The sequence below is a fragment of the Oncorhynchus masou genome, chromosome 13 (genome assembly GCF_036934945.1).
Source record: "Oncorhynchus masou masou isolate Uvic2021 chromosome 13, UVic_Omas_1.1, whole genome shotgun sequence".
NCBI lineage: Eukaryota > Metazoa > Chordata > Actinopteri > Salmoniformes > Salmonidae > Oncorhynchus > Oncorhynchus masou.
In genome coordinates, this window is record NC_088224.1 from 92,841,089 (window position 1) to 92,863,637 (window position 22,549).

The 22,549-nt window shown below is 43.2% G+C and overlaps 1 protein-coding gene across 1 annotated transcript in view; it reads left to right on the top strand.

The window, feature by feature from the left end:
* LOC135553232 (1,4-alpha-glucan-branching enzyme-like) overlaps positions 1-22,549 on the top strand; it is a 124,238-nt gene that overhangs the window by 69,920 nt on the left and 31,769 nt on the right. The window contains exon 4 of the mRNA XM_064985406.1: positions 4,684-4,809. Within this exon, the coding sequence (XP_064841478.1) occupies positions 4,684-4,809 (126 nt within the window). The remainder of the gene's footprint in view (positions 1-4,683; positions 4,810-22,549) is intronic.

Sequence of the window (22,549 nt, forward strand, 5' to 3'; positions counted from 1 at the left end):
TAGCCGACAGCATTAGCACCGCAGGGAGAATGAAATGGCACTCGGTTCAGTCCTCCCACACACACACACACACACACACACACACACACACACACACACACACACACACACACACACACACACACACACAGTCCTCCGACACCTAGATTAAGAGATGTGAAACACAGGCCTGTCAGTTAACCTATCATGAAGATACACTATCGAACCATTTATCATATTTGCCAATAAACATTGTCTAGAATTAAATGACCTTTCAATAACATAATCTAGAATTAAATGACCTTTCAATAACATAATCTAGAATTAAATGACCTTTCAATAACATAATCTAGAATTAAATGACGTTCCAATAACATAATCTAGATTTAAATGACAATCTAGAATTAAATTACGTTCCAATAACATAATCTAGAATTAAATGACCTTCCAATAACATAATCTAGAATTAAATGACCTTCCAATAACATAATCTAGATTTAAATGACCTTCCAATAACATCATCTAGAATTAAATGACCTTCCAATAACATCATCTAGAATTAAATGACCTTTCAATAACAATCTAGAATTAAATTACGTTCCAATAACATAATCTAGAATTAAATGACCTTCCAATAACATAATCTATAATTAAATGACCTTCCAATAACATAATCTAGATTTAAATGACCTTCCAATAACATCATCTAGAATTAAATGACCTTCCAATAACATCATCTAGAATTAAATGACATTCCAATAACATCTAGAATTAAATGACCTTTCAATAACATCATCTAGAATTAAATGACCTTCCAATAACATCATCTAGAATTAAATGACCTTTCAATAACATCATCTAGAATTAAATGACCTTCCAATAACATCATCTAGATTTAAATGACCTTCCAATAACTGCCTAGTGGTTAGAGCGTTGGACTAGTAACCGGAAGGTTGCAAGTTCAAATCCCCGAGCTGACAAGGTACAAATCTGTCGTTCTGCCCCTGAACAGGCAGTTAACCCACTTTTCCTAGGCCGTCATTGAAAATATGAATTTGTTCTTAACTCACTTGCCTAGTTAAATAAAGGTAAAATAAAAAAAAAAAAATAAAATAAATAACATAATCTAGAATTGAATTACGTTTCTTTCCCTTTTGATTCATGGATTTATCAACACTTTTCTTGATTTTGTCTCCCAGGCTCCATAGATAAGTTCACACACATAGAGTACACACTATGAAATCAGGGGGAGAACGAGAGAAGAAAGGCATGGAGGGATGATGGAGGAAGAGGGAGCAGCTTTGATTGAAGTGGAATGGCTTTCCTTGATGGACTGACAATGAAAAGTGCTCATTGAAACAGTCGTCAACTTTTTTCCCTTTGGCAGATGGATGGAACAGAGAGTCAGCTATTTCCTAAGAAATACGCAAACACTCGTGTCACACATGACACACTCAGTGGCACATTTATGCATGTGCTGTAAATTATACACACGTACAGTCTGGAGCACAGGAGGCCTGGCAGCTATTGTTGATTTATGATAACTTGTCCTCGGACTGGTATCACTCATCCTTTCATTCCTTCTTCCAGTCATCCCTTCACTTTGTTCTCTGTGCAGTGCACTGTCCATAGCCCTGCCTCTTGTCGGAAGAGAAGTAGTGCGCAATGTAGGGAATAGGCTGTCCATTTGGGACCTTTTCTCTGTGTTGTTGAATAGGCCTGACTCTGTCTCTGTGTTGTTGAATAGGCCTGACTCTGTCTCTGTGTTGTTGAATAGACCTGACTCTGTCTCTGTGTCGTTGAATAGGCCTGACTCGGTCACTGTCTTGTTGAATAGGCCTGACTCTGTCTCTGTGTCGTTGAATAGGCCTGACTCTGTCTCTGTGTCGTTGAATAGGCCTGACTCGGTCTCTGTGTCGTCGAATAGGCCTGACTCTGTCTCTGTGTCGTTGAATAGGCCTGACTCGGTCTCTGTGTCGTGGAATGGGCCTGACTCGGTCTCTGTGTCGTTGAATAGGCCTGACTCGGTCTCTGTGTTGTTGAATAGGCCTGACTCGGTCTCTGTGTCGTTGAATAGGCCTGACTCGGTCACTGTCTTGTTGAATAGGCCTGACTCTGTCTCTGTGTCGTTGAATAGGCCTGACTCGGTCTCTGTGTCGTTGAATGGGCCTGACTCGGTCTCTGTGTTGAATGACCTTGCTTTACCATGTGTCTTTGTCTTGACTGACCTTGTCCCCAGGCTAATTTTGCTACTAAATATAGAGCCTGGAAACACTGTGCACCAAAGTGGGACTTAAACGCGCCGTGGGTTAAATGTTGATGTGGGAGAAAGACTGCTACAGCTGTATTAGATGGCACTTTAAAAATACATCAAAATCGCCAATCAAAATACAAGTCACATTTTATTGGTCACATACACATGGTTAGCAGATGTTATTGGTCACATGGTTAGCAGATGTTATTGGTCACATGGTTAGCAGATGTTATTGGTCACATGGTTAGCAGATGTTATTGGTCACATGGTTAGCAGATGTTATTGGTCACATGGTTAGCAGATGGTAGTGGTCACATGGTTAGCAGATGGTATTGGTCACATACACAGCAGATGTTATTGGTCACATACACATGGTTAGCAGATGTTATTGGTCACATGGTTAGCAGATGTTATTGGTCACATACACATGGTTAGCAGATGTTATTGGTCACATGGTTAGCAGATGTTATTGGTCACATGGTTAGCAGATGGTATTGGTCACATGGTTAGCAGATGTTATTGGTCACATACAGATGTTATTGGTCATGGTTAGCAGATGTTATTGGTCACATGGTTAGCAGATGTTATTGGTCACATACAGATGTTATTGGTCACATGGTTAGCAGATGTTATTGGTCACATGGTTAGCAGATGTTATTGGTCACATGGTTAGCAAATGTTATTGGTCACATGGTTAGCAGATGTTATTGGTCATATGGTTAGCAGATGTTATTGGTCATATGGTTAGCAGATGTTATTGGTCACATGGTTAGCAGATGTTATTGGTCACATGGTTAGCAGATGTTATTGGTCACAAGGTTAGCAGATGTTATTGGTCACATGGTTAGCAGATGTTATTGGTCACTTGGTTAGCAGATGTTATTGGTCACTTGGTTAGCAGATGTTTTTGGTCACATACACATGGTTAGCAGATGTTATTGGTCACATGGTTAGCAGATGTTATTGGTCACATGGTTAGCAGATGTTATTGGTCACATACACATGGTTAGCAGATGTTATTGGTCACATACACGTGGTTAGCAGATGTTATTGGTCACATACACGTGGTTAGCAGATGTTATTGGTCACATACACGTGGTTTGCAGATGTTATTGGTCACATGGTTAGCAGATGTTATTGGTCACATACACATGGTTAGCAGATGTTATTGGTCACATGGTTAGCAGATGTTATTGGTCACATACACATGGTTAGCAATTGTTATTGGTCACATACACATGGTTAATAGATGTTAATGGTCACATACACATGGTTAGCAGATGTTAATGGTCACATACACATGGTTAGCAGATGTTATTGGTCACATACACATGGTTAGCAGATGTTATCGGTGACATACACATGGTTAGCAGATGTTATCGGTGACATACACATGGTTAACAGATGTTAATGCGAGTGTAGCGAAATGCTTGTGCTTGACACGACCTATTACAGTCCTATTACAGCGACCATATTATTTTTTGGAAGCCCAATTGATTCTGAGTTTGGGCATATAAAGTTTATATGTGAACCAGATCTACAATGCATACTTTCCCTGTCTCACTTCCTGATTTAGCCTAAATCACATGCACTGCTCGCACTTTGAAATCCACAAGGTAATCAGGGGGTATGCTAGATCAGGGGTTGTCATACTCATTCCAAGCAGGGCCTAGTGTTGTTTTTTCCCCCTTTCAATTAAGACCAGCAGTTCTTTACTAATCAGTGACCTTAATTCATAAATCAAGTACAAAGGAGGAACAAAAAAAAAACCCACAGACACTCGGCCCTCCGTGGAACGAGTTGGACACGTGTACTAGATGCTGATGTACTGAGAGATCAGCCAATGAAGTTCCAGAGGTAGTGTGTCCCCCCGCTCCTGCCATAGGCTCCATTCAAGGCCCTTTCTGAGACTGTGAAACCAGATGGTTGCAAAGAGAAAGAGCCGGGTGGTGGACACGATTAGTTGTTGACCGGTCTGACCTAATTCCAGTCATCAGCCTTATTTTCCAGGTGGCACAGCGTTTCTATATTCTGAATGCCCTACCTTTCTTCCTATGTTTTTAAATGCCCTTACGACCTTTGGCCTTTTTATTTTGATTACCCTCTCATTGTGACTTTTGTTGTGACTTCCTCTTTAACCCCAGTCATCTGTCTTGTCTCCCAGGTAATGGCCTTACATTGTCCATATGTTTTGAAAGCCTGTCCTCTTTGTCCTCACTTCGCTGTCTCTAACCATTTTCTTTGGGAATTTAATCTTTACACTTTATACCTATAATACTGGTGCTGACTCCCAAATGGCACCCTATTCCCTATGTAGTGTCTATGGGCCCTGGTCAAAGGTAGTGCACTATAAATGGAACAGGGTACCAATTGGGAAGCAGACCCCATGTGTCTTTGTTGCGACTGCTGTAACCTCTGTGTCACCTGTCACCTGTCTGGTGTCCCTGCAGGTTGTGGTCCACACGAAGAAAGGAGAGCGTCTGTACCGCATTTCACCTTGGGCCAAGTACGCCACCCAGGCCGAGAAACAAGTCCTCTATGACTGGGTCCACTGGGACCCTCCGCAACCTTACCTGGTAGGTGCTGAATTCTTCCTCAACCTTATCTAGTAAGTACTGAATTCCTCCTCAACTTTACCTGGTAAGTACTGAATTCCTCATCAACCTTATCTAGTAAGTACTGAATTCCTCAACCTTACCCAGTAAGTACTGAATTCCTCCTCAACCTTATCTAGTAAGTACTGAATTCCTCATCAACCTTACCCAGTAAGTACTGAATTCCTCATCAACCTTATCTAGTAAGTACTGAATTCCTCTGAATCAACCTAAGTACTGAATTCCTCATCAACCTTACCCAGTAAGTACTGAATTCCTCATCAACCTTACCCAGTAAGTACTGAATTCCTCCTCAACCTTACCCAGTAAGTACTGAATTCCTCCTCAACCTTATCTAGTAAGTACTGAATTCCTCATCAACCTTATCTAGTAAGTACTGAATTCCTCATCAACCTTATCTAGTAAGTACTGAATTCCTCATCAACCTTATCTAGTAAGTACTGAATTCCTCATCAACCTTATCTAGTAAGTACTGAATTCCTCATCAACCTTACCCAGTAAGTACTGAATTCCTAATCAACCTTACCCAGTAAGTACTGAATTCTTCTAATCAACCTTACCCAGTAAGTACTGAATTCCTAATCAACCTTACCCAGTAAGTACTGAATTCCTAATCAACCTTACCCAGTAAGTACTGAATTCCTAATCAACCTTACCCAGTAAGTACTGAATTCCTAATCAACCTTACCCAGTAAGTACTGAATTCCTCATCAACCTTACCCAGTAAGTACTGAATTCCTCAACCTTACCCAGTAAGTACGGAATTCCTCATCAACCTTACCCAGTAAGTACTGAATTCCTCAACCTTACCCAATAAGTACTGAATTCCTCATCAACCTTACCCAGTAAGTACTGAATTCCTCCTCAACCTTACTAAGTAACTACTGAATTCCTTACCCGGTAAGTACTGAATTCCTCATCAACCTTATCTAGTAAGTACTGAATTTCTTATCTAGTAAGTACTGAATTTCTTACCTAGTAAGTATTGAAGTCGTCCTCAACCTTATCTAGTAAGTTATACAGTCTAATATTACACTGGCCTCCATCATTTTACATATAGTAGATGATGAGTTCTGTACAAGATCTATCATCAGTGATGAAGCCAAAAAACACTCCCCGTCCCAGACAAACCTGCATCACATCCTAACTGTCATCCTAATCATTCACGATGCTTTTCAATGGGGAAACTCATTCACGTGTCTATTCTAACCGCAATAGCTGATGTTACTGAGTCTGTGCTCGAAATATAGTGGGGCCAAAAAAGTATTTAGTCAGCCACCAATTGTGCAAGTTCTCCCACTTAAAAAGATGAGAGGCCTGTAATTCTTGCTTGTTTGTAGGTGACCAAATACTTATTTTCCACCATAATTTGCAAATAAATTCATAGGCCCTCCTTGGTTGGTGACAGAAGCACCAGATCAGCAGCATACAGGATACATTTGACTTCAGATTCTAGTAGGTTGAGGCCGGGTGCTGTTGACTGTTCTAGTGCCCTCGCCAATTCATTATATAAATGTTGAAGAGGGTGGGGCTTAAGCTGCATCCCTGTCTCACCCCACGGCCCTGTGGAAAGAAATGTTGTGTGTTTTGCTTATTGAGCTGCACACTTGTTGTTTATGTACATTGATTTTGCGTATGTTTTTCTCCCCCAACACAGATTTCCATCCATTTGTATAGCAGACCCTCGTGCCAAATTGAGTCAAAGCTTTTTTGAAATCAACAAAAGCATGAGAAGACTTTGCCTTTGTTTTGGTTTGTTTGTTTTTTAATTAGGGTGTGCAGGTTGAATACGTGGTCTGTCGGTAATTTGGTAAAATGCCCATTTGACATACTGTATACTCAGGAAATTGTTTTCACTGAGGAAATGTACGAGTCTGTTCTTAATGATAATACAGAGGATTTTCCCAAGGTTGCTGTATAACTCATATCCCACGGTAGTTATTGGGGTCAAATTATCAGTCCTTGGTTTCCCAATATTGGGGAGGATGCCAGAGCTGAAGTATTGCCAATTGGAATTGTGGTCTATGTATTTTATACCATCAACACCACAGGCCTTTTTGGGTTGAAGGTTTTGTATTTTGTCCTGTAGTTCATTCAATGTAATTTGAGTATCCTGTGCGTTCTGGTAGTCTTTTAATAGCTATCTAAGATTTGTAATTAATCATGTGTATGATCAATCATCACGTTTGCAGACGACAGCAGTGGTAGGCCTTATATTCAACAACGGTGAGACCGCTTACAGGGAGGAGGTGAGGGTCCTGGCGGAGTCGATTGTGTAATACAGGAGACAGCAGAGGGAGCATGCTCCCTATCGATGGGACCACAGTGGAGAAGGTGAAAAGCTTCAGTTTCTCGGTGTACACATCACTGACAAACTGAACTCGTCCACCCACACAGACAGTGTTGTGAAGAAGGCACAAAAGTGCCTCGTCAACCTCAGGATGCTGAAGAAATTTGCCTTGGCACCTAAGACCCTCACAGACTTTTACAGATGTACCATTGAGAGCATCCTGTTGGGCTGTATCACCGTCTGGTACAGCAACTGCACCGTCCACAACCGCATGATTCTCCAGAGGGTGGTGCGATCTGCCCAACGCATCACCGGGGGACACTGCCCACCCTCCAGGACAGTATCCAGTGTCACAGGAAGGCCAAAAAGATCATCAAGGACTTCAGTCAGCCGAACCACGGCCTGTTCACCCCGCTTCCATCCAGAAGGTGAGGACGGTACAGATATGTCAAAGCGGGTTCCGAGACACTGAAAGGCCATCAGACTGTTAAATAGTCACCACTAGCCACCCAGTAACCTGTTCTGAACTTTAGTCAATGTCACGAGCCAGCTACCAACCGGTTACTCAACCCTGCACCTGCTGCCCTATGCACATAGACATGGAACACAGGTCACTTTAATAAAGTTTACATACTGTTTTACACATTTCATATAAATATACTGTATTCTAGTCAAGGCCATCCTATTCAACTGTGTGTGTGTGTGTGTGTGTGTGTGTGTACTATCCTACATATTCAACAGATATACTACATATTCTATCCACATACTGTCCATAATGTCTATACATCCAATGATGTATTTATTGATATACACTACGTTACCAAAATTGTATTTATTTTATTTCACCTTTATTTAACCAGGTAGGCCAGTTGAGAACAATTTCTCATTTACAACTGGGACCTGGCCAAGATAAAGCAAAGCAGTTCGACAAGTACAACAACACAGTTACACATGGAGTAAAACAAACATACAGTCAATAATACAGTAGAAAAAATGAGTCTATATACATTGTGAGCAAATGAGGTGAGGTAAGGGAGGTAAAGGCAAAAAAGGCAATGGTGGCGAAGTAAATACAATATAGCAAGTAAAATAAATATTTAAAAAATAAGCACTGGAATGGTAGATTTGCCATGGAAGAATTTTTTATTTATTTTACCTTTATTTAACTAGGCAAGTCAGTTAAGAACAAATTCTTATTTTCAATGACGGCCTAGGAACAGTGGGTTAACTGCCTGTTCAGGGGCAGAACGACAGATTTGTACCTTGTCAGCTCTGGGATTTGATCTTGCAACCTTTTGGTTACTAGTCCAACGCTCTAACCACTAGGCTACCCTGCCACCCCAGTAGAAAAAAGTAGAAATAGAAATAATGGGGGTGCAAAGGAGCAAAATAAATACAGTAGGGGGAGAGGTAGTTGTTTGGGCTATTTTATAGACGGGCTATGTACAGGTGCATAATCTGTGAGCTGCTCTGACAGCTGGTGCTAAAGCTAGTGAGGGGGATAAGTGTTTCCAGTTTCAGAGATTTTTGTAGTTCGTTCCAGTCATTGGCAGCAGAGAACTGGAAGACGAGGCGGCCAAAGTAAGAATTGGTTTTGGGGGTTACCAGAGAGATATACCTGCTGGAGCGCGTGCTACAGGTGGGTGCTACTATGGTGACCAGCGAGGTGAGATAAGGGGGGACTTTATCTAGCAGGGTCTTGTCGCCAAACCCACTGGCTCCAGGTCATCTATGAGTATGAAGCGAGGGCCAGCCAACCAGAGTGTACAGGTCGCAATGGTGGGTAGTATATGGGGCTTTGGTGACAAAACGGATGGCACTCTGATAGACTGCATCCAATTTATTGAGTAGGGTATCGGAGGCTATTTTGTAAATGACACCGCCGAAGTCGAGGATCGGTAGGATAATTTTCGGTAGAAAAATACCGATGTGTGTCTCTCGATGTGCAAAACTGATAGAGACATACCCCAAGCGACTTACAGCTGTAATCACAGCAAAAGGTGGCGCTACAAAGTATTAACTTAAGGGGGCTGAATAATTTTGCACGCCCAATTTTTCAGTTTTTGATTTGTTAAAAAAGTTTGAAATATCCAATAAATGTTGTTCCACTTCCTGATTGTGTCCCACTTGTTGTTGATTCTTCACAAAAAAATACAGTTTTATATCTTTATATTTGAAGCCTGAAATGTGGCAAAAGGTCGCAAAGTTCAAGGGGGCCGAATACTTTCGCAAGGCACTGTATACAGAGAAGAGAGTCGGTCCAAGAATTGAACCCTGTGGCACCCCCATAGAGACTGCCAGAGGCCCAGACAACAGGCCCTCCGATTTGACACACTGAACTCTATCAGAGAAATAATTGGTGAACCAGGCGAGGCAATCATTTGAGAAACCAAGGCTATCGAGTCTTCCGATGAGGATGTGGTGATTGACAGAGTCGAAAGCCTTGGCCAGGTCAATGAATACGGCTGCACAGTATTGTTTCTTATCGATGGCGGTTAAGATATCGTTTAGGACCTTGAGCGTGGCTGAGGTACACCCATGGCCAGCTCTGAAACCAGATTACATAGCGGAGAAGGTATGGTGACATTCGAAATTGTCGGTAATCTGTTTGTTGACTTGTCTTTCGAAGACCTTAGAAAGGTAGTGTAGGATATATATAGGTCTGTAGCAGTTTGGGTCAAGAGTGTCCCCCCCTTTGAAGAGGGGGATGACCGCAGCTGCTTTCCAATATTTGGGAATCTCAGACGACACAAAAGAGGTTGAACAGTCTAGTAATAGGGGTTGCAACAATTTCGGCAGATCATTTTAGAAAGAAAGGGTCCAGATTGTCTAGCCCGGCTGATTTGTAGGGGTCCATATTTTGCAGCTCTTTCAGAACATCAGCTGACTGGATTTGGGAGAAGGAGAAATGGGGAAGGCTTGGGCGAGTTGCTGTGGGGGGTGCAGTGCTATTGACCGGAGTAGGAGTAGCCAGGTGGAAAGCATGGCCAGCCGTAGAAAAATGCTTCTTGAAATTCTCAGTTTATTTATCGGTAGTGACAGTGTTTCCTATCGCTGAGATCTTGGTTGAAAACAGCAGAGGTGTATTTAGAGGGCAAGTTGGTTAGGTTTATATCTATGAGGGTGCCCGTGTTTACGGCTTTGGGGTGGTACCTGGTAGGTTCATTGATAATTTGTGTGAGATTGAGGGCATCAAGCTTAGATTGTAGGATGGCTGTGGTGTTAAGCATGCTCCAGTTTAGGTCGCCTAGCAGCACGAGCTCTGAAGATAGATGGGGGGCAATCAGTTCACATATGGTGTCCAGAGCACAGCTGGGTGCAGAGGGTGGTCTATAGCAGATGGCAATAGTGAGAGACTTGTTTTTAGAGAGGTGGATTTTTAGAAGTAGAAGTTCCAATTGTTTGGGTAAATACCTGGATAGTAGGACAGAACTCTGCAGGCTATCTCTGCAGTATATTGCAACACTGCCCCCGTTCTATCTTGTCTGAAAATGTTGTTGTTCGGAATGGAGATTTCAGAATTTTTGGTGGTCTTCCTAAGCCAGGATTCAGACACTGCTAGAACATCCGGGTTGGCAGAGTGTGCTAAAGCAGTGAATAAAACAAGCTTAGGGAGAAGGCTTCTAATGTTAACATGCATGAAACCAAGGCTATTGCGTTTACAGAAGTCATCAAAAGAGAGCGTCTTGGGAATAGGATTGGAGCTAGGCACTGCAGGGCCTGGATTCACCTCTATATCACCAGAGGAACGGAGGAGGAGTAGGATAAGGGTACGGCTAAAAGTTTTTGAGAATTGGTCGTTTAGAATGTCCAGAACAGAGAGTAAAAGGAGGTTTCTTGGGGCGATAAAATAGCTTCAAGGTATAATGTACAGACAAAGGTATGGTAGGATGTGAATACAGTGGAGGTAAACCTAGATATTGAGTGATGATGAGAGAGATATTGTCTCTAGAAACATCATTGAAACCTGGTGATGTCATCGCATGTGTGGGTGGTGGAACTGAACGTTTGGTTAAGGTATAATGAGCAGGGCTCGAGGCTCTACAGTGAAATAAGCCAATAAACACTAACCAGAACAGCAATGGACAAGGCATATTGACATTTAGGAGAGGCATGCTTTGTCAAGTGATCATAAGGGTCCAGTGAGTAGTGAGGTTGGTTGGGGTCACGGCGACTCAGACAGCTAGTCGGGCCATCAGTAGAAAGCTAGCATAGGATGGAGGTCTGTTTTTAGTCACCTTGTACGTTTCCGTCAGTAGATTAGTGAGTGTCCCAGCCAGAGCCTGGACCTGAAGCTCTGGAGAGACCTGAAAATAGCTTTGCAGAGACTCCCCATCCAACCTGACAGAGCTTGAGAGAATCTGCAGAGAAGAATGGGAGAAACTCCCCAAATACAGGTGTGCCAAGCTTGTAGCGTCGTACTCAAATATACTTGAGGCTGTAATCGCTGCCAAAGGTACTTCAACAAAGTACTGAGTAAAGAGTCTGAATACTTTTTTAATTGAAACAAAAACACTTTTTTACACTTTAAAAAAAAAACATTTTTTGCTAGCATTTCTAAAAACTTTGTTTTTTTTCTTTGTCATTATTGGGTATTGTGTGTAGATTGATAAGGAGAACAAATCATTTAATCCATTGTAGAAGGCTGTAACATAACAAAATGTTGAAAAAGTCAAGGTGCTTTCCGAATGCCCTGTAAGTTCCAGATGCAACATTTTTCTTCCTAATATTTCTATATTTCTTAATTGATTTAACTTGTTTTTGCTCATTGTTCTTTGAGAGCCAATCAGATTGGAGAAGTGGTTTATTCTTTACATCTCCTTTTTTTCAAACTTGTTTTTTTGTCTGTTTTTTGTTGTTGAGTGTGTTCCAATTTTCCCAGAAGTGGTTTGATTTTATATGGATTCTTCAATTACATTGAGCTGATTTCTGACGTGCGGTTCTTTTTTTTCTTAGTGTATTTATGTACTGCTTTAGTTTTTCACCATAGTGAAGGCGTAGGCTCAGGTTTTCTAGGTCTCTGTGTTTTTGGTTGGATAGGTTTCTCAATTTCTTTCTTAGGTTTTTGCATTCTTCATCAAACCATTTGTCATTGTTGTTTATTTTCTTAGGTTGTCTTTTAGATTTGATAGGGAAGCTGAAAGCTGTCAAATATATTGTTTAGGCCAGTGGTAACCAACCGGTCGATCTCTAACGCATTCCTAGTCAATCACCAATCATTTCTGTAAACATTCCAAACATAAAGCCTTGCTTTGCTTTTTTAAAATGAGTTTTGTGCTTTTGATGATGGGTGCACTTGATTCAGAGCACCGGGAAGTCAGTGTTCCCATTTTGAACCATTTAATGTGTCTGAAGGTAGATCTCCACCTACCCAGCAGGCCCAAAGAGCAAATCAAGTGCACTTATTGGTCTACCCCTGGCCAATCAGATTGCTCAGATCGTTGTGTCTGCACAGTTTCCTCTAACCATAGACTAAAAAGAAACCTTGAATGCACAGCAAAGTTGATACTGTGATAATTTAAAAAAAATTCAAACAAGGACTAGAGAGAGGCTCAGTGAATACATAAAAGAGCCTGCTGTATTTATAAGTAAGTTCATGTTTGTTGTTATTCAGCACTGTCAACACTTTCATAAGCCATAAAATGTTCTCCCTACTTTCACTAACGCTACAGCCAGCACTGCAGCTGCAATAATAAATAAGTATAGCAAATTGATTCCGATAAGCTTGTTATGTTTATTTTTTTCGCCTTGTTTATTTTGTTCATAAAGGTTTTGCCACCGTCTCTTAAGACCGAAAAGAGCTTCTGGAACAGAACAGCGATTACTCACCTCGAACTGGACAAAGATTTTTTTTCTGTAATGAGTCGGGCGCAAAGGATTTACTGCTGATCCTGGACCAGGCCCAAATCCACATATTTCGCATGAAGAAAAGAGCCCGATACAGGGGACGCAGGTCCGGGTGCCTTGTAAGAATTCGTAGGCAGGTGGGTCTCTACCCTCCGTCCTATTGGCCAACGTGCAATCATTGGAGAATAAACTGGATATCTTATGTTGTGGCAGAGCATGTATAATATACAGTTGGCTGGGTTTTTCGTGCATCCGCAAGATAGAACAGCTGCCTCCGATAAGACAAGGGATGGCGGTCTGTGTCTATTAGACAATAACAGCTGGTGCACAAAATCTAATATTTAAGGAAGCTTCAAGGTTTTGCTTGCCTGAGGTCGAGTATCTCATGATAATCTGTAGACCACACTATTTACCAAGAGACTTTTCATCACTGTCTATTTACCACCACAAACAACTACTGCCACCAAGACCACACTCAACCAGCTGTATAAAGCCATAAGCAAACAAGAAAATGCTCATCCAGAAGTGGTGCTCCTAGTGGCCGGGGACTGTAATGCAGGCAAACTTAAATCAGTTTTACCTTCTACCAGCATGTCACATGAGGGAAAAAAATTCTAGACCGCCTTTACTCCACACACAGAAATGCATACAAAGCTCACCCTCCATTTGGCAAATCTGACCATTAATTATATTCTCCTGATTCCTGCTAACACGCAAAAACTAAGCTGGAAGTACCAGTGACTGTTTTTCTTGCACAGACTGGAATATTTTTTGGGATTCATCTGATGACATTGAGGAGTATACCACATCAGTCGCCTGTTTCATCAATTAGTGCATTGATGACGTCATCCCCACAGTCACCATGCATACCCCAAGAAGCCATGGATTACAGGCAACATCTGCACTGAGCTAAAGGCTATAGTTGACACTTTCAACAAGCAGGATTCTAACCTTGACGCTTATAACAAATCCCGCTATGCCCTCCGACGAACCATCAAACAGGCAAAGCATCAATACAGGACTAAGATTGACTCCTTCTACACCGGCTCCGACGCTCGTCGGATGTGGCAGGGCTTGCAAACTATTATGGACTACGAAGGGAAGCCCAGACACAAGGTTCCCAGTGACCCAAGCCTACCAGACGAGCAAAATGACTCCCCCCCTCTGACCCTTTTTTTCCCTCCCCAATTTCATGGTATCCAATTGGTTAGTTAGTCTTGTCTCATCACTGCAACTCCCGTACGGACTTGGGAGAGGCGAAGGTCGAGAGCCAATGCGTCCTCCGACAAACAACCCAACCAAGCCCCACTGCTTCTTGGCGCGTATTCAACCCGGAAGCCAGCCACACCAATGTGTCAGAGGAAACACCGTACACCTGGCGACCTGGTCAGCGTGCACTACACCCGGCCCGCAACAGGAGTCGCTAGTGCACAATGAGACAAGGATATCCCTGCTAGCCAAACCCTTCCTAACCCGGACGACGCTGGGCCAATTGTGCGCCGCCCCATGGGCCTCCCGGTCGCGGCCGGCTGCGACAGAGCCTGGGCTCGAACCTAGAATCTCTGGTGGCACAGCTAGCACTGCGATGCAGGCAAAATTACTTCTATACGCGCTTCAAGGCAAGCAACACTGAAGCATGAGAGCATCAGCTGTTCCGGACGACTGTGTGATCACGCTCTCCGTAGCCAATGTAAGACCTTTTTTAAAATAGGTCAACATTCACAAGGCCATAGACATGGACTCAGTGCATGCGCTGACCAACTGGTAAGTGTCTTCACTGACATTTTCAACCTGTCCCTGACCGAGTCTGTAATATTACATGTTTCAAGCAGACCACCATAGTCCCTGAGCCTTAGAAAACCAAGGTAACCTTCCTAAACTACGGACCTGTAGCACTCACATCTGTAGCCATGAAGTGTTTTGAAAGGCTGGTCATGGCTCACATCAACTCCATCATCCCAGAAACACTAGACCCACTCCAATTCGCATACCGCCCCAACAGAGCAACAGATGACGCAATCTCTATTGCACTCCACACCACCCTTTCCCACTTGGACAAAAGGAACACCTACGTGATAATTCTGTTCATTGACTACAGCTCAGCGTTCAACACCACAGTGCCCTCAAAGCTCATCACTAACCTAAGGACCCTGGGACTAAACACCTCCCTCTGGAACTGGATCCTGGACTTTTTGACGGCCCGCCCCCAGGTGGTGAAGGTAGGCAACAACACATCTGCCACGCTGATCCTCAACACAGGGGCCCCTCAGGGGTGCTTGCTTAGTCCCCTCCTGTTCTCCCTGTTCACCCATGACTGTGTGGCCAAGCATGACTCCAATATCATCATTAAGTTTTCTGACGACACAACTGTGGTAGGCCTGATCACCGACAACGATGAGACAGCCTATAGGGAGGAGGTCAGAGATCTGGCAGTGTGGTGCCAGGACAACAACCTCTCCCTCAATGTTAACAAGACAAAGGAAATGATTGTGGACTACAGGAAATGAAGGGCCGAGCTCGCCCCCATTCTCATCGATGGGGCTGCAGTGGAGCAGGTTGAGAGCTTCAATTTCCTTGGTGTCCACATCACCAACACACTAACATGGTCCAAGCACACCAAGACAGTTGTAAAAAAAAGGCAGGACAATGCTTATTCCCCCTCAGGAGACTGACAATATTTTGTATCGATACTCAAAAAGTTATACAGCTGCGCCATCGAGAGCATCCTGACTGGTTGCGTCACGGCAACTGCTCAGCCTCCGACCGGAAGACACCTCAGAGGGTACTGCGTCCTGCCCAGTACATCGCTGGGGCCAAGCTTCCTGCCATCCAGGACCTCTATACCAGGCGGTGTCAGAGGAAGGCCCTAAAAATGGCCAAACACTCCAGCCACTGTAGTCATAAACTGTTCTCTCTGCTACCGCACAGCAAGCGGTCTCCAGAGCAGTCCAAAAGGCTTCTCAGCAGCTTCTTCCCCCAAGCCATAAAACCGCTGAACAGCTAATGAAATGGCTACCCGGACTGTTTGTTTTACGTTTTCTACTCGCTGTTTATTATCTACGCATATTCATATTACCCCTACCTACATGTACAGTACCAGTCAAAAGTTTGGACACCTACTCATGCCAGGGTTTTTCTTTATTTTTATTATTTTCTACGTTGAAGAATAATAGTGAAGACATCAAAACTATGAAATAACACACATGGAATCATGTAGTAACCAAAAAAGTGTTAAACAAATCTAAATATGTTTTATATTTGAGATTCTTCAAAGTAGCCACCCTTTTCCTTGATGACAACTTTGCACACTTTTGACATTCTCTCAACCAGCTTCATGAGGTAGTCACCTGGAATAGGGGTACCCCCTGAGTCTCTTCCCTGTTTCACACCTGGTAGTTTGATGGATGGGACTATCAGCTCTCTGTAACCTAGAGGGCAACCATTGGGTCCGTCTCCTCTATACCATGTTTCTTGTAGGATGACAATGTCTGTATTTCCAATTTCTTGAAGTCTGAGTTCCTGCTCTTTTAGGCCAAAGGCAGATGACGTCAGACCTTGTATATTCCAGGATGCGTGTCTAGTGTTTTCGTGTGGTTTAGACCCAGACCATTTACAGTAGGCTTGAGCAAAGCATGTTGAGCATCTAATACATTACTTTTAGGTTGCGATTGGATGGGTGTATTAGTGGGGGTTGGACCTGAGGCTCTGCTCACGGCCTGGGCATATGTGTGGCTGTCATGTTGAGGCCCTTGCTGCAGTGGTGGGGGACATGAGGGGGCAGAAGGTCTGATCTGGGGGAGCTTATATAGGGTGTGGTCAGGGTTTGTCTCAGCTGGTTGTGGTGAGGATTTGGCTGGTGTTGCTGTGCTCAATCAGTTAATCAAATGTATTTTTAAAGCCCTTCTTCAATCAGCTGATGTCACAAAAAAACATAAACGGCAAGCAATGCAGGTGTAGAAGCACGATGGCTAGGAAAAATTCCCTAGAAAGGCCGGAACCTAGGAAGAAACCTAGAGAGGAACCAGGCTATGAGGGGTGGTCAGTCCTCTTCTGGCTGTGCCCAGCATGGTCAAATAATAATAATCGCAGTGGTTGTAGAGGGTGCAACAGGTCAGCACCTCAGGAGTAAATGTCAGTTGGCTTTTCATAGCCGACCATTCAGAGTATCTCTTGCACCTACTGTCTCTAGAGAGTTGAAAACAGCAGGTCTGGGACAGGTAACACGTCCAGTAAACAGGTCAGGCTTCTATAGCCGCAGGCAGAACAGTTGAAACTGGAGCAGCAGCACGACGAGGTGGACTGGGGACAGCAAGGAGTCATCAGGCCCGGTAGTCCTGATGCATGGTCCTAGGGCTCAAGGTCCTCTGAGAGAAAGAGAGAGAATTAGAGAGCATACTTAAATTCACACAGGACACCGGATAAGACAGGAGAAATACTCCAGATATAACAGACTGACCCTAGCCCCCCGTCACAAGCTATTGCAGCATAAATACTGGGATGCTGAGATTGGAGGGGTTGGGAGACACTCTGGCCCCATCCAAGGCCAAACAGGGCCAAACAGGCAGGATATAACCCCACCTGCTTTGCCAAAGCACAGCCCCCACACCACTAGAGGGATATCTTCAACCACCAACTTACTATCCCGAGTCAATGCCGAGTATAGCCCACGAAGATCTCCCCCACAGCACGAACGCAAGGGGGGAGCGCCAACCAGGACAGGAAATCACATCAGTGACTCAACCCTTTCAAGTGACGGACCCCTCCTAGGACGGCATGGAAGAGCACCAGTATGCCCAGTGACAGGCTTTGAGGTAGAGAATCCCAGTGGAGGGAGGGGAACTGGTCAGGCATAGACAGCAAGGGCGGTTCATTGCTCCAGTGCCTTTCCTTTCACCTTCACATTCCTGGGCCAGACTACACTCAATCATAGGACCTACTGAAGAGGTCGAGACTTCATTAAAGACTTAGAGGTCGAGACCGAGTCTGCGTCTCTCACATGGATAGGTAGACCATTCCATAAAAATTGAGCTCTATAGGAGAAAGCCCTGCCTCCAGCTGTTTGCTTGGAAATTCTAGGGAGAGTAAGGAGGCCTGCGTCTTGTGACCGTAGCGTACGTGTAGGCATGTACGGCAGGGCCAAATCGGAAAGATGGTTAGGAGCAAGTAATGCTTTGTAGGTTAGCAGTAAAACCTTGAAATCATCCCTAGCCTTAACCTCTGTGGGATATGTAGGACGGTAGCGTCCCACTTGGCCAAAAGCCAGAGAAAATGCAGAGCGCCAAATTTAAAATAAATTCCTATAAAAATCTAACTTTCATGAAATCACACATGTAAGATACCATATTAAAGCTACGCGTGTTGTGAATCCAGCCAACATGTCAGATTTCAAAAAGGCTTTTCGGCGAAAGCAAACGATGCTATTATCTGAGGATAGCACCTCCGTAAACAAAAGGTGCGACACAAACGCAGAAATAAAAGTATAAATCATGCCTGACCTTGATGAGCTTCCTCTGTTGGCACTCCAATATGTCCCATAAACATCACAAATGGTCCTTTTGTTCGATTAATTCCATCCATTTATATCCAAAATGTCCATTTATTTGCCGCGTTTGATCCAGAAAAACACCGGTTCCAACTTGTTCAACGTGAAAAAATAAAATATAACAAAATATCTCAAAAGTTACCTGTAAACTTTGCCAAAACATTTCAAACGACTTCTGTAATACAACTTTAGGTATTTTTTAAAGTAAATAATCGATAAAATTGAAGACGGGATGATCTGTGTTCAATACAGGAAGAAAACAAACTGACGCTACCTTTCTGGTCACACGCCTCTAACAAACAGTACACTTGAAGTGACCCTCGTTTTGAACAGGGCTACTTCTTCATTACACAAAGGAAAAACCTCAACCAATTTCTAAAGACTGGTGACATCCAGTGGAAGCGGTAGGAACTGCAAGAAGGTTCCTTAGAAATCTGGATTCCCAATGAAAACTCCATGAAAAGAGTGACCTCAAAAAAAAAACATGTGAATGGTTTTTCCTCAGGGTTTCGCCTGCTACATAAGTTATGTTATACTCACAGGCATGATTCAAACAGTTTTAGAAACTGCAGAGTGTTTTTTATCAAAATCTACTAATAATATGCATATCTTGTCTTCTGGGGATGAGTGCCATCCGGACGTGAAAATACTGCCCCCGTCACCAAGAAGTTAACAGGAAGCCATTATAGAGTAATATGAGTAATATGATCAAATTGTGGGGTTCTAGTCAAGATTATAGCAGCCGTGTTTAGCACTAACTGAAGTGTATTTAGTGCTTTATCCAGGTAGCCGGAAAGTAGAGCATTGCAGTAGTCTAACCTAGAAGTGACAAAAGCATGGATTAATTTTTCTGTATCATTTTTTTGACAGAAAGTCAGATTTTTGCAATGTTACTTAGATGGAAAAAAGCTGTCCTTGAAACAGTCTTGATATGTTTGTCAAAAGAGAGAACAGGGTCCAGAGTAACGCCGAAGTCCTTCACAGTTTTATTTGAGATGACTGTTCAACCATCAAGATTAATTGTCAGATTCAACAGAATATCTATTTGTTTCTTGGGACCTAGAACTAGCATGTCTGAGTTTAAAAGTAGAAAATTCACCACCATCCACATCCTCATGTCTGAAACACAAGCTTCCAGGGAGGGCAATTTTGGGGCTTCACCATATTTCATCAAAATGTACAGCTGTGTGTCGATTGAAAGCTAATATTATGTTTCCGAATGACATCACCAAGAGGTAAAATATATAGTGAAAATAACAGTGGTCCTAAAATGGAGCCTTGAGGAACACCGAAATGTGCTGTTGATTTGTCAGAGGACAAACCATCCACAGAGACAAACTGATATTTTTCGGACAGATAAGATCTAACCCAGGCCAGAACCTGTCCGTGTTGACCAATTTGAGTTTCCAATCTCTCCAAAAGAATGTGGGGATCAATGGTATCAAAAGCAGCACTAAGGTCTAGGAGCACAAGGACAGATGCAGAGCCTCGGTCTGACATCATTAAAAGGTAATTTACCACCTTCATAAGTGCAGTCTCAGTGCTATGATGGGGTCTAATACTAGACTGAGGCGATAGGGAGCCGTTTATTATGTGCAACATAAGAGGGCCAAGCACAGGAAGCAGCTCTTTCAGTAGTTTAGTTGGAATAGGGTCCAGTATGCAGCTTGACGGTTTAAAGGCCATGACTATTTTCATCAAGGTGTCAAGAGATATAGTATTAACTTGAGTGTCTTCCTTGATACTATGTCCTGGCAGTGTTGTGCAGACTCAGGACAACTGAGCCTTGGAGAAATACGCAGATTTAAAGAGGAGTCTGTAATTTGCTTTCGAATAATCATGATCTTTTCGTCAAAGAAGTTCATGAATTTATCACTGCTGAAGTGAAAGCCATCCTCTCTTGGGGAATGCTGCTTTTTAGTTAGCTTTGTGACAGTATCAAAACTACATTTTGGATTGTTCTTACAATTATGTTGGAAAAATAGGATGATCGAGCAGCAGTAAGGGCTCTTCGGTACTGCACGGTACTGTCTTTCCAAGCTAGTCAGAAGACTTCCAGTTTGGTGTGGCGCCATTTCCGTTCCAAATTTCTGGAAGCTTGCATCAGGGCTCGGGCATTTTCTCTATACCAGGGAGCTAGTTTCTTATGACAAATGTTTTTAGGGGTGTGACTACATCTAGGGTATTATGCAAGGTTAAATTGAGTTCCTCAGTTAGGTGGTTAACTGATGGAGAGATTCTGGAAGGGCATCTAGGAATCTTTGGGTTGTCTGAGAATTTATAGCATGGCTTTTGATGATCCTTGGTTGGGGGTCTGAGCAGAATATTTGTTGAGAACTTAATTAGCTCAAACATAATACAATGGTGGTCCTAATAGTCCAGGATTATGAGGAAAAACATTAAGATCCACAACATTTATTCCATGGGACAAAACTAGGTCCAGAGTATGACTGTGGCAGTGAGTAGGTCCAGAGACATGTTGGACAAAACCCACTGAGTTGACGATGGCTCCGAAAGCCTTTTGGAGTGGGTCTGTTGACTTTTCCATGTGAATATTAAAGTCACCAAAAATTCTAATATTATCCGCCATCTCTTCACGATCCGATAGGATTTCAGGGACCTCAGTGAGGAACGCTGTATACGGCCCAGGATTAGGCTGCATAGATTTCATGACTAGAAGCTCAATTTAAAAAATGTTGCTATCGTAAATGTTAGCAACACCTCCTCCTTTGTGGGATGCACGGGGGATATGGTCATTTGTGTAACCAGAAGGGGCCTCATTTAACACAGTAAATTCATCAGGCTTAAGCCTTGTTTCAGTCAGGCCAATCACATCAAGATTATGATCAGTGATTAGTTCATTGACCATAACTGCCTTTGACGTGAGGGAACTAACATTAAGTAGCCCTATTTTGAGATGTGAGATATCACAATCTCTTTCAATAATGACATAAATGGAGGAGGTCTTTGAGATTGCTCAGGCGAACACCGCCATGTTTAGTTTTGCCCAACCTAGATCGAGGCACAGACACGGTCTCAATGGTGATAGCTGAGCTGACTACACTGACTGTGCTTGTGGCAGACTCCACTAAGCTGGCAGTCTGGCTATCTCATTGTGGAGCTAGGGGAGTTAGAGCCCTGCCCATGTTGGTAGATAAGATGAGAGCACCCCTCCAGCTAGGATGGAGTCCTTCACTCCTCAGCAGGCCAGGCATGGTCCTTTTTGTGGGTGAGTCCCAGAAAGAGGGCCAATTATCTACAAATTCTATCTTTTGGGATGGGCAGAAAATAGTTTCAACCAGCGATTGAGTTGTGAGACTCTGCTGTAGAGCTCATCACTCCCCCTAACTGGGTGGGGGCCAGAGACAATTACTCGATGCCGACATCTTTCTAGCTGATTTACACGCTGAAGCTTTGTTGCGCTTGGTGACCTCTGACTGTTTCATCCTAACATCGTTGGTGCCAACGTGGATAACAATATCTCTATACTCTCTACACTCGCCAGTTTTAGCTTGAGCCAGCACCATCTTCAGATTAGCCTTAACGTCGGTAGCCCTGCCCCTGGTAAACAGTGTAAGATCGCTGGATGATTCGTTTCAAGTCTAATATTGCGGGTAATGGAGTCGCCAATGACTAGAGTTTTCAATTCGTCAGAGCTAATGGTGGGAAGCTTCAGCGTCTCAGACCCCGCAACGGGAGGAGTAGAGACCAGAGAAGGCTCCGACTCGCTGCTTAATGGGGAAAACCGGTTGAAAGTTTCTGTCGGCTGAATGAGCGACACCGGTTGAGCGTTCCTACAGCATTTCCTACAGCATTTCCTTCCAGAAACCATGAGAAAGTTGTCCAGCTGCGGGGACTGTGCCAGGGGATTTATACTGACGTTACTATCTGTACTTACTGGTGGCACAGACACTGTTTCATCCTTTCCTACACTGAAATTACCCTTGCCTAACGATTGCATCTGAAGCCGGGCTTGTAGCACAGCTATCCTCACCATAAGGCGATCTTTCTCCTATGTATTA